General features: G+C 33.2%; 1 protein-coding gene across 4 annotated transcripts in view; it reads right to left on the bottom strand.

Moving 5' to 3' along the window:
* Positions 1-1,449: 1,449 nt before the first annotated feature.
* LOC106078388 (protocadherin-23-like) overlaps positions 1,450-13,365 on the bottom strand; it is a 62,398-nt gene continuing 50,482 nt past the window's right edge. For all 4 annotated transcript variants that reach the window (XM_056022095.1, XM_056022098.1, XM_056022097.1 and 1 more), the window contains 4 exons: positions 8,899-9,042; positions 8,391-8,472; positions 4,283-4,395; positions 1,450-3,822 (listed from right to left, as the gene is read on the bottom strand). In XM_056022095.1, coding sequence (XP_055878070.1) covers positions 3,562-3,822; positions 4,283-4,395; positions 8,391-8,472; positions 8,899-9,042 — 600 coding nt within the window. In that variant the 3' untranslated portion in view covers positions 1,450-3,561. The remainder of the gene's footprint in view (positions 3,823-4,282; positions 4,396-8,390; positions 8,473-8,898; positions 9,043-13,365) is intronic.

Consider the following 13,365-nt stretch of genomic DNA (forward strand, 5'->3'; position numbering starts at 1 on the left):
TATTATGTTTTTTTAAAATGCGAGTCACATTACGAGGTTTAATGAACATTACTATACCGAGTTGTTTTAGCATTTCATTTAAAGAATTTATTCCATATGACGTCAAAGGAAAAAATCCACTACGTCACACGGCCTAGTTAGACTAAAAAAAGTCATCTATACTAGCAGCTTTTCGAGTGTTTATAGACATTGGTGCACCGAGTGAGATCTGTAAGCATTTCATTTAAAGAATTAACTCCATATGACGCCAAAGGAAAAAAAAATTCCATTACGTCACACGTCCTAGTTAGACTAAAAAATGTCTTCTATACGAGCAGCTTCTCGAGGGTTCATAGACATTGGTACACCCAGTGATTTCTTTTAGCATTTCATTTGATGGGTTAGTTAGACTAAATATGTATATAACATATATATAAAAGGATTAAAGACGCTTTTTTTGTTTGGTATGTCAGTCTGTCTGTCCGTCATGTTAATAGCGAGAAAAAAAAAGACTAAAAGCTATTGAAAATCTGATTAAAATTTCATTTCTCTTCTGAAACATCACTATAGTTTTAAGTTTCTATAATAGATTGTTACAGATGTTTATATATTTATACTGAGAGAAAATAAGAATTCCAGATTAATCAAATACCGTTAATTAAATTTGTGGGATGGTCTGTTATGAAAATTAGATGTACCCTAGCCTTATGGAGATTTTTTCAAACCATACTTTGGTGTTAGGAAGTTGTTTTCCTTAAAAATTGGAACATATTATTAACGATAATTAGATTTTCTAACGTTTTCGCTAAAAAGTTAAATGTAGTGTAAGAGAGAAGTGCGAATTTACATAAATAGATTTAAAATATTTTTCATAAAAAATCCGGAACAACCAATTTTCGTAAATGAGAAAATTATTTGTTTTATTTATTAGAAGAGGGATTTCAAACATTTATTAGCGTTATTAGATTTTTCATATAAAATTCGGATCATTTTTGACGACGATTTGTAAGAAAATTAAAGTAATGTAGGTCGATTTCTTTTTCGAAACAAAATCCGGAACATTTTATACCGATTAAACAACTTTTATTATGTTTCGGCAAGAAAATTAACAGTAAAATAAGTCTAAAAAGTGATTTTCAATAATCGTTTCTAGTAAATTACTTTCTTATTTTAAAATCCTTAACAACCTATTGTCGATATTTTTGAAAAAAAATAAAGTCATTTGACATAAATTTGTTTTAAGTTAAAAATTCGGAACAATTGATATTGATAAATAAACTATAGTGACGTAGTATCAAAGAATATAAGTGTAATATTAATCAATTATGCGATTTCAAACAATCATTTGACATAATTTATATTTTATAAAAGAATATCGGGAACAACTTTATAGTTAATGAAATATAAATCAGTATAGATATTTTTATTTAGCATTTATATGCTATTTACATTAAAAACCGGAACAATGCATTAAAGATCATGTGTTTATTGCAACGTTTAAGCATGGAAATAAAATCTAATATAAGTTAGAAGAGCAAACAAATATTCGTTGGCATTGATTTGTTTTTCACAAAACATCCGGAACAATCTATTATAGATACTTAAAACTATTGCAACATTCTTGAATGAAAAATTAAAGAAGGTTAAATCAGATTTACAATAGCCTTTAGTGTTATTTGTTAATCTAATCGTGATGGACAGACCGAGCAACAGACAAAACACACACAAAAAAAAACTTCTTTTATTCGGATGGGGGCACTAAACAAAAAATAAATAAAATCTGATTTTTTTTAAACGTTTAAGGAATTGGTTTAGCACCTGGACATGTTGCGACGTTACGCTACTGCATGAAAGTCGCTGCATAAAAAGTCCATTTTAAAAAATGTGCGAGATATTTACATACAAAGTGCATTATTAGCCTTTATAAACAAACAGAAATGTTTTCTTTTAATTATAGCAGCTTGTTGACCAGAAAAAACACCTTTAACTATTATTTATATTTGTTGTAAACATTTCTTGTACATTTTATAAATATATTAGACTTAGCGATACTGCAAATACACAAGAGCCGTCCATCTTTGTTTGCATATTGTAACATTGCCTCATATTTACGTAATTGTTTTAGAATTGGTGTATTTTTATGAAAAAATCGCTTGCATAATTAATTTTATAAATTAAACGGTTTGCTTTTAGAAAACCAAAAGTAGCCGTTGCACCTAAACTTTTCAATCCGCATTTAATGATGAAATAATATTTTTCATATCTCTTCTAGTTTTCGAGATCTGAGTGTGACAGACGGACAGACGGACATTTTGCACAAACCTAATAGCGGCTTTTTCCCCTTACGGGGGCCGCTAAAAATGTATAAAAACAAAATGAACTGAATGTACATCTCTATTATTTTGTGTCTTGAGGTCGGAGGTAAAAAAAAATTAGAACTTTTGTGTGAGAGAGCGTTACGACGCCAGAGTGATAACAAAAAAAGAAAAAATATGACCAAATACAACACAGTGCTGATGAAATACTTAAATATTGAATCAAGAAGCCGAAGAAAGTCAGTTCAGTGTATATAAAATTCAACATAATAAACAGTAAATCATGGGCCAATAATTAAATAATGTGAGAGTTGAAATTTTGAGGGGGGGGGGATTCGGCCAAAATTCTATGTGAATGTTGGAGTGCAATAATACAAAGGTTAATGCTGTAAAGCATCAGTCATTGCAATATTTTAATATAAAGGTGAACAGTCTATGTAAGACTATTTCCTAAGACGTAGAGCGAGGAAAGGAGAGGGAATAAGTGATACCGGTAATTGATTTCACAGTTAAAAATTATAGGGTTGGGAAGAGTAGTGTTATAAAGCGGGTCGTGTCAATTAGATGTAACCAATGTAAAAATTCAATGTTTCAACGTTTCTTAATGGTGACTGAGCGGCAGCTTCGACATAGAGGTCATGAACTGAGGCGGGTTGAAAAAGGTAGGGGAGAGAAAAATGATATGGAATTGATTGGTCAGAAGTGAGTGTATTTGGGAGGGCGTTATAAAACGGGCCATTTCAATGAAACAATCACTTACTAGAAGACACAGGCCAAAAAGGGTTTTGCTCAAATGCGAAAAGTTTGATAGAAAGTGTAAACAATTAAGTATTTTTTGAACATTACGGCAGGCAGAAAGTGTGTCGCTAAACAGGGGTTCTGAGTGGCTCGCCAGCGATCCAACCCAACCCCAACGAGCCTTCACAACCACTCAAGGCAACAAATTATAAAGATAGATGTTTATTTGTGGCTTTCACCTACTAAATAATTGATTTGTTATATGTTTTGAGGAAGGGTCTTTGAGTTTAACCATTAGTCCAGTTTAAATCGATTTTAAAAATCTATTTCTGAAAACTGGTCATCACTAGTAATTTACTTGGCTTCTTTTATTTCGGGGCATTTTTGTTTTTGTTTTTGTGATTCCATTTAAGCATCATTGATTAAAATTTGATTGTTTGTTCACAAACAAAAACAATGTAATTTTCTATGCTTTGATGCTTAATTTTTTATTGCTTGGATTGCTCCCAGCTTTCACTTTGACATATTCCTATTCACTGAAAATCTTTTGTGGATGTTTTAGTTGCAACAAAAATCCAGTGAACGCCAAAGCCGAAGCAATAAGTGCTGAGAGAAGAACTGCCATGACAATGAACAATGATGTTGTGGCCTCTGGTATTGATGCTTCATATGAACCTAGTTCCTTGCGAATGACAGTTTCATGTGGTGAAATTATCAGAGCTATGGTGGCTACAGAAAATTGAGAAGTCTTGAACATGTTTGACTGTAGTGACACCGGCTCATTTCTTATCTGTTAACAACAAATGATTGTACTTTTATTTCTCAATATAAACTATTTAAAGAAAGCAAAACTTGAAGAAAAAAACATTTCAAATCTGAAGCGCGGACACAAAAATGTTTAATTCTAAGGTGCACAATCACAAAACAAACTACTATATTCAGAGATAAATTTTTAAACACATTTAATACACTCTCAGTCATTGTGTTTCCAGGTCATTTTTCGTTACCGAGAAGTACATAGGAGCTTGATCAAGCGTTGGTTGTGTATAGCTGTCTTTTAAAAATATTTTTATGTATTTTACGTTTGCGTCTATATTAAAATAGTAATAATACTGAGGTGGCCAATAATAGCCAAACTGAACGCCATTCGTTTTTAATCAATAAAATAATATTATCTTATTTCATTCAATAGAAGGTTTCGCAACAAGTCATATACATTGACTATCATGCAAATATATAGGCATGCTTACCTCGATAAAGAATATTGCTGTTGAGATGGTCAAGTCACTAAATGGGATGACGATATTAAATTCTCCTGTAGTATAGTTAATAGTGACATGGGATGTGCTTTCAACTGGTGTACCTGGTGTGGGGTAAAAGTTGTTTTTATTTCCTCATATTAGCTTCATTGGTTCAAAAAGGTTGGCGGTAGTGTGGACACGTGTCTTGAAAACGGCTCTTACGATTTTCCAAGAAATTTGAAAGTTTATGTATATTTTTGGGTAAAAAAAATATTAGCTAGTTGGCCATACAGGGAACACTCTGGTTTGACCGTTATAATTTTTGAAAATACAATTATCTTAAAATTAAATTTGGTCTGGAAAACTATATCTTTAACACATGTTAGTGGAAATTCCAGCATATAATATTATTTATTAACTAAAGAGTTATGAACAAATAGAACATTTTGCGCACCGTCTTATAAAGAATTCAGTCTAGAGTCTAGACTACTGTTAATTAGGTGTCTAAGTCTGTAACTATATAACCATACTAGAATCTTCTGTACCATATCATCAAATAGATCCAGTATTCTAGTTTTGACGGAAGTCTGGTAACCCTTAGAATCTAGACTTCTAAATCAGAAATCTAGGTTTAGTGTTAGATCTAGATGTCCATATAATAAGCATAACAATAAATTAACGCATCGCCTGCTGTCTGAATCAGAAATATCATACGTTCAAGCAACTGACGGTGTTCGATACCCAGTTTGAACCTATTATTATTTTAATTTTTAGCGGCCCCCGAAAGGGGAAAAGACGCTATTAGTTTTGTGCGAAATGTCTGTCCGTCTGTCCGTTCGTCCTGTTTAGATCTCGTAAACTAGAAAAGATATTGAAAATCCGACATCACAATATTTTAAACCATTCAAAGTTCTGATGCAACGGCTACTTTTTTTTTCTGAAAGCGAAAAATCTAATTTTTAAAATCAGTTATGCAAGCTGTTTTTTAAAGAGAAAAAGTTAATTAGTATGCATTATAAGTAAGACCTAAATTAAAACAAATAGTAATCTTGTGAATGTCACTTCGAAAATATTTTCTTTATCTTCCATTGGGCATTCGAATAACAGATTAAGCCTTTTCAAAACAATTACATCAATTATAAGAATTCAGTTAGGCCAGGAGAGGCGCTTTAGCTGAGCGGTAAAGCGCTTGGCTTCCGAACCGGGGGCCCCGGGTTCGAATCCTGGTTAAAACTGGGATTTTCTACTTCGGAATCCTTAGGCGCTTCTGAGTCCATCCAGCTCCAATGGATACCTGATATTAGTTGGGGAAACGTAAAGGCGGTTGGTCGTTGTGCTGGCTACATGACACCCTCGTTAACCGTAGGCCACAAAAACAGATGAACTTTACATCATCTGCCCTAGAGACCACAATGTCTGAAAGGGGAACTAGTTAGGCCAGGCTCACATCTAACTTTGCTTTCACTTGCACCTATCCTTTGATCAGCTGTACCGTTGGGGACTACACAAGATCTGTCAACCTTCTTTCTCCATTCTTATCTCTCATTTGTCTTTGATATTCATATGGATGTTCTTTCTGAAAATATTGAAGCCTGCCTGGGTGGATCACTTCGGGGGCCGATTTTGAGTTTGTGTTTCCACACAAACTGTCTTTGTAATCTTGTTTTAAAATTATTTTATTATTTTTTAAGTTTTTTAATGGAGGTATCATCTTTAAAAAATCATTTTTTAATGTTTAAGTTATGTTTCTAATTCTAGATATATATTACCAAGCAATAATTTTATAGGCCTATACTCCGAGTAGAATTATACATGGGCGTAACCAGAATTTTATTTTGGTGTGTGTGTGTGTGGGGGGGGGGATATGGAATAGGTGCGCGAAAAAGAAATGTTCCCATTTGTAAATGTATCGTAATTAATTATTAAGAGCAACGTAAACACTCTTACCAAAAAAAAGAAAAAAGCCATCTGCTTTATAAAGGAGGAATTTTCTTTTGAAAAAGTATTTTTATATTTTACTTGTTAATATTCAAATAAAACAAAACAAATATGGTCATAAAATAAATGTCGTATTTTTTACTGTTTAAAAATTAAATTTGATAGTTACGGTAGTTAAAAATAAGCTTCGTAAAAAAAAGGAATTGGGAACTGCTACCATAATATCCAGTCTTAAGCCACTGCAGCCTATGCGGCCGCAGTGGGCCCCGCGCTTTCATAGGCCCCGCGCTAAGTATATCTATAATTGCATAATGATGCAAAATATAAGAAAAGTCGTAGAAATTATTTTTAAAATCTCCTGAAAAATAGACAAAAATTGTTACCGATATATGGAAAACACAAATCTTAGGCGAATAAAAAAAGCATTTCATATTTAAATAAAAATATAATAATAGTGCGAATTTTAACCGAAACGTACGTTCCAATAGAACTAGATACGTTTTTAAAACGATCAAAATCCAAAAATGAGAACATAATCACTTCTAGTGAGACAGCTAAAACAGATTCTATGAAGAATACAAAAAACTGCAGTGGTGAATGTCGTAAGAGAAGAAGAAAATGATGTAACACTAACAACTGATCAACATGTCGTATGAAATGGAGGCAATAATGTAATAACTGATCAACATGTAGTTATAGATAATGAGCTAAATGTGGTCGATTCATTGAGAAATCTGGATTATCCTGCCATGTGTCTAGAAAAAAAAATGGAAAGATCTTGTATTGACTATTTATTACAAAAAGGTCCACCTGAGATTACTTTGGAGAATTTTCCAAAAAATAAGGATGGTAGACATTTCTCTTAAGTGCATTGCAAACCAAACCTGAGTAAAGGTGAAAGTGATTTGCGTCCTTGGCTGATGTATTCTGTGTCAGCATACAAAATCAATTGTTTCTATTGGCGTCTACTGGAAAAAAAAAGTTGCTTTTTAAATGAAGGATTTGACCAGTGGCAAAGCTGTACCACAAGGCTAGCAGAGCATGAAAAATCGCAAAGGCATTTAGACGCTATGACCAGTTGCTGTGAAGCTGGAGCAAGACTAAGAAAAAAAAAACAGGCATTGACAAAGTTCACCAGGAAACTAAACGTTGGACTAGTTGCAATTGTACGAGTTCTAGCGAAGCGCAATTTAGCTTTCAGAGGGACCATTGAAAGACTTAAAGAGCCAAGTAATGGGAATTTCCTGGTCTAGTAGAATTACTCGCAAAGTAATGGGGGAACAACTTCGACGTGTTATCAATGCAGAAATTCATGATCGTTACCTGAGAAAGAAGATTCAAAACGAACTTATTACTGTAGTAGCTGATGCTGTTGTGAATTATATCCTTCGAGACATCAAAAATGCAGTGATATTGGATTGTACTCCAGACATAAGTCACAATGAGCAGATGTTATCGGCATTTCTCAGATAAGGGTTGAAGTGAAAGAGCTTGTGGTTGTATATGAACGTTTTAAGTTTCTTCCTGTTGTTTCTTCTTGTGACAGCGAAAAGAAGTTGGCTGGAAACATGGATGTTGTTGGAATCTTTCCAGCCAAAAGTCAAAGAAAAAGCCAGTATGACAAATCTGTGGAAAACTTCATACATCAAAAAGCTGAAGGATTAAATGCTTCAACAGAATTGTGAACACTGCAATTTACTCCTTGCAGCTGAGATTGGAACTGTAACTGTGGCATCTTGTGAAAGAAGTTTTTCGAGTTTTAAACTAATCAAGAATTACTTAAGGTAAAAAATTCACGAAGAGAGATTGAACAATGTGGCATGTCTTGCTAATGAGCGTGATCTATGTAGGAAACAGAATTTTGATGATCTACTGTATGACTTCGCTACACACAAGGCTCGTAAAGTAAAGTTAATTTGATCGTGATTTTGTACTTAGTTAAGAATGTATAAAACGCAAAGACGAATTTATTTTTTAATACAAAATCTTAATTTTCACTTATATCCTTATCCCTACCCAAAATAGGCCCCGCGCAATTCGTTTCGCATAGGGCCCCGCAATCGCTAGGACCGGCCCTGTATGTATCTTACTCATTTTTTAAAATGTAACTCCTCATCATATTAGCTAATGTTATAATCATAACTCTAGTGAAAAAGCAATCTGTTTATGTAAAATTTACTTGAAATAATTGTGTATTGTACTACTCCCTGATCAGGATCCACTGCTGACATTTTGTTGGGTAACATATTTCTGATGATTCCCTAAAAAAAAAAAGAATATAGAATTCAAATACGGCCTCAATTTTCGTTATTTTGTTTCATCAGTTGTCCAGATAGTGTGTGCGCTTTGGACTATCGCTGGTCCCGAATTCAAGCTCCGCTGCTATCTTCCTTGGACCACAAGACGTAACATCGTGGGACATTGCATGTTTTTTTTTCTCTTTTTACCAAAGCAAACAACTTTAAAAAAACGATAGTACTGTAACTAGATACCATAGAATGAAATTAAAAAAACAAAATGTCGAATTAGTCACATCGTACTTGGCGTTTATGCACGCCCCCCCCCCCCACCTATTGTGGGTTGAACGAGGTTCTAACATAAAAGGCTGGGAGGAGCGAATTCGTTTATATTCATATTGTAAGGACCAAAAATATTTTTATGTGCAAAGAAAAGAGGTAGAAACTGACCGTAGTTAAAGATGTGATAAATGCAGCATAATGCCCATTACCGCAACCATTGCAAGAATGATCACAAACAAAAACCGGTGGGCCGTCATCTTCATTGTCTATGATGATTTGTATAATAGCTGTGGCCTCCAATCCTCCATTATCCTGAAAAATCCAACTAACGACTTATGATTGAAGTGAATGAGTAGTTCTACTAAAAACACATTTGAAGATGAATTGTATTAAAATTAGTTGATTAAAGAAGTACCACTCTTACAAACACATGTAGATTGATTTATTATGAAATAAGATTTGTCAAGGTCTTTTAATGATGATTGTCTTTTGCGTGATTTATTAATTGTTTACACTTTAATTGCGGAGCGTATAGGTGGCTTTTATTTTGGTAAAAAGGCTAATAGAGCCTACAATAAGATGGCGCGCAGATGTTAATTAATCCTATTGATTCCTTAATAGTTGTTCATGTTTGAAAAGAAATGTTTTAGTGTACTGCAATAAGCCAGTGACATAAGTGTGGTGAAGTTTTTTTCCCTTTTTTTGCTGTAGTGGCGTGAGTGGTTTCAAGTTTTTTATTTTGAGGTCATTCGAATTACTTTCATCCATAAAAGATGTGTAGCCAAAATTAATTTAACGATTTAATGGTTGATCTCGAGTTTTCCCCCTTGTGGCCAATGAGTTCAGAATTTTTTTCTCATTTATGTATATAGACCTTGAGATTTTAAAGAAAATCGTTGGAACCGTTTTAGAGTATATATACACACCATGGGCGTAGCCGGGAGGGGGTTGGGGGTTCAATCCCTCTCCCCGAAATGAAATCCCCCCTGCTGGGGGCGGGTCGGAATTTTGTGACTGATTTTTAGCGGCCCCCGTAAGGGGAAAAAGCCGCTATTAGGTTTGTGCAAAATGTCCGTCTGTCCGTCTGTCCGTCTGTCCGTCTGTCACACTCAGATCTCGAAAACTAGAAGAGATATGAAAAATATTATTTCATCATTAAATCCGGCTTGAAAAGTTTAGGTGCAACGGCTACTTTTGGTTTTCTAAAAGCAAACCGTTTAATTTATAAAATTAATTATGCAAGCGATTTTTTCATAAAAATACACCAATTCTAAAACAATTACGTAAATGTAAGGGAGGCAATGTTACAATATGCTAACAAAGATGGACAATTTTTGTGTATTTTCAGTATCACTAAGTCAAATATATTTTTAAAATGTACAGGAAATGTTTACAACAAATACAAATAATAGTTAAAGACGTTTTTTCTGGTCAACTAGCTGCTAAAATTAAAAGAAAACATTTCTGTTTGTTTATAAAGGCTAATAATGCACTTTGTATGTAAATATCACGCACATTTTTTTAAATGGACTTTTTATGCAGCGATTTTCGTGCAGTAGCGTAACGTCGCAACATGATCAGGTGCTAAACCAATTCCTTAAACTTTTTTTAAAAATCAGATTTTATTTATTTTTTGTTTATTGCCCCCATCCGAATAAAAGAAGCTTATTTTGTGCGTTTTGTCTGTTGGTCGGTCTGTCCGTCACGATTAGATTTAAAAAACTAGAACTCTAAAAGCTATTGAAAATCTGATTTACCCTTTGATGTTCCTCCCATAACATCTCAATAGTTTTAAGTATCTAAAATTGATTGTTCCGGATTTTTTTGTGCAAAACTAATCTACGCCAACAAATGTTTGTTTGCTCTTCTAACTTATATTACATTCAATTTCCATGCTTAAACGTTGCAAAAACACATTATCAATAATATGTTGTTCCGTTTTTTATGTAAATAGCATATTAATGCTAAATCATAATCTCTATACTGACTTATATTTCATTAATTGTAAAAATGTTCCGGATATTGTTTTATAAAACATGAATTATGCCTAATGATTGTTTGAAATCGCATAAGGCTTTTTAAAAAAAGTAATTTACTAGAATTGATTACTGAAAATTACTTTTTAGACATTTAATTTTCTTGTAAAACATAACATAGAAGTTTTGTAATCGATAAAGAAAGTTCCGGATTTTGTTTCTTACAAATCGTCGCCAGAAATTTCCGAATTTATTTAAAAATCTACTAACGCCAAATAATTGTTTGAACTCCCTCTTCTAATTAATAAACAAATAATCTTCTCATTTACGAAATAATGTTTTTACGGATTTTTATGAAAAATATTTTAACTCACTACTCTCTTACAGTACATTTAACTTTCTACCTAAAACATTAAAAAATCTAATTATCGTTAATATTATGTTCCGATTTTTAAGGAAAACAGAATTCAAACACCAAAGTAAGGTATGAAAATCTCTCCACGTGGCTGTAGTACATCTAATTTTTATACGAGACCATCCAAAAAATTTAATTAACGGTATTACATTTATCTGAAATTCTCTTTTTCTTTTACTATTTATACAAACATCCGGAACAATCTATTATATAAACTTTTCAATTGTGTTCATACCTAAAAATTATTGCGATGTTTTGAAACGTAAAATAAAGGTTAATCAATTTTTAATAACTTTTAGTTGTTTTTTTTATATCAAGATAACGGACAGACCGACTGACAGACAAAACGCAAAAACAATGTGGCTTTGATCCTTTTTAAATAATATCTATTAGAACTCAGTGCACCAATGTCTATGAACCCTCGTTAAATATCTCGTGTAAATAAAGACATTTTTTTTATGGTACCGGTACTAGCCTATTGTGAGGTAATGGAATTTTTTTTCTTTGACGTCATATGAATGGACTCTTTAAATGTAATGTTAAAAGAACGCACTCGGTGCACCAATGTCTATTAACCCTCGAAAAAATTGCTTGTATTAATGAAAACATATTTTAGTCTAACTAAGCCGTGTGACGTAGTGTTTTTTTTTTCCTTTGACGTCACATGGAATGAATTCTTTAAATGAAATGCTAAAAGAACGCACTCGGTGCACCAATGTCTATGAACACTCGAGAAATGGCTCGTGTTGATAAAGGTGATTTTTAGTCTAGCTAGGCCTTGTGACGTAGTGTTTTTTTTTCCTTTGACGTCATATGAAATGAATTCTTTAAATGAAATGCTAAAAGAACGCACTCGGTGCACCAATGTCTATGAACACTCGATAAAAGGCTCGTAATGATGAAGGCGATTTTTATTCTAGCTAGGCCGTGTGACGTAGTGTTTTTTTTCCTTTGACGTCATATGGAATGAATTCTTTAAATGAAATGCTTAAAGAACGCACTCGGTGCACCAAAGTCTATGAACACTCGATAAATGGCTCTTATAGATGAAGGCGATTTTTAGTCTAGCTAGGCCGTGTGACGTAGTGTTTTTTTCCCTCTGACGTTATATGGAATTAATTCTTCAAATGAAATGAAAAAAGAACTCGGTATAGTAATGTTTATTAAGCCTCGTTATGTGACTTGCGTTTAAAAAAGGAATGATATCTTGATTTAGATCTAATCTAGATTTTTTAAACTAGATCTAGATTTTTATTATTACAGTATATCTAGATCTGGATTTATATTCTAATTAGAATTATTTTAGAGTCTAGATCTAGAATTTCTAGATCTAGTTTAGACTAAAATAGATTAAGATGTAGAATTTCAATTTATAAACTTAAAGTGTAAAAAAAAGTGTAGATTTTCATTTCCAAACGTTTTGATCAATATTGTAATGTTTTAATATACTAAAACTAATCTACTATTTTTTTATTGAATTTAAATTTAAATTTACGGCAAATGAATATTTGAAACATTATTACTTTTGACCATCGGATGGCTGCCTGGTCGTGCGGTTTGCGCGCTGGACTGTCGTTCAGATTTATGGATGGCCCAGGGTTCAAACCCTGCCCGCTCCCATCACCCGTCGTCCTGCGGGAGGTTTGGACTAGGAAGTAATTATCTTCAACTCTGAAGGAACATCCGAAACGTGTAAAACATTTTACATCAAAATTAAATCACCTCTTGAATATTATTTGCGAATATGCAGATCCGACAGGGATCCGACTTCGACGGGGGCCGCCTCTGAGTTTGTGTAACACAAACTCTCTTTGTAATCTTGTTTGCTTTGATTTTGTTTATTTAAGTGAGATTTTAATACTAAACCATCACTTGCCCCAGCACAGCCAAGGGGGTTTTGAGTTTTAAAAAGAACCTACGAGGGGGTTTTGCAGTTAAATCCCCCTCTTTTATAAAACAAAAAAACAATGCAAACGACAATCCCCATATTCCAAGAGCACATCTAAGGAATATTTTGATTTTAAAACCCCCTCCGAAATTTACAATAAAACCCCCCTCTTCAATATAAAAAAAGCAAATAACACGCCAAAATTCTATGAGCGTAGACAAAGGGGTTTTGAGTTTAAACTTTCCTTCAGCGGGCTTTGTGGTTTTAAAAAGTCTCCATGTCCAGTCTAGAGTAGTATATATATAAGTCTATGATCTAGATCAACTTTGCAAATTTATAATATACTAAAACTAATC

Source organism: Biomphalaria glabrata, chromosome 2 (genome assembly GCF_947242115.1).
Source record: "Biomphalaria glabrata chromosome 2, xgBioGlab47.1, whole genome shotgun sequence".
Classification (NCBI taxonomy): domain Eukaryota; kingdom Metazoa; phylum Mollusca; class Gastropoda; family Planorbidae; genus Biomphalaria; species Biomphalaria glabrata.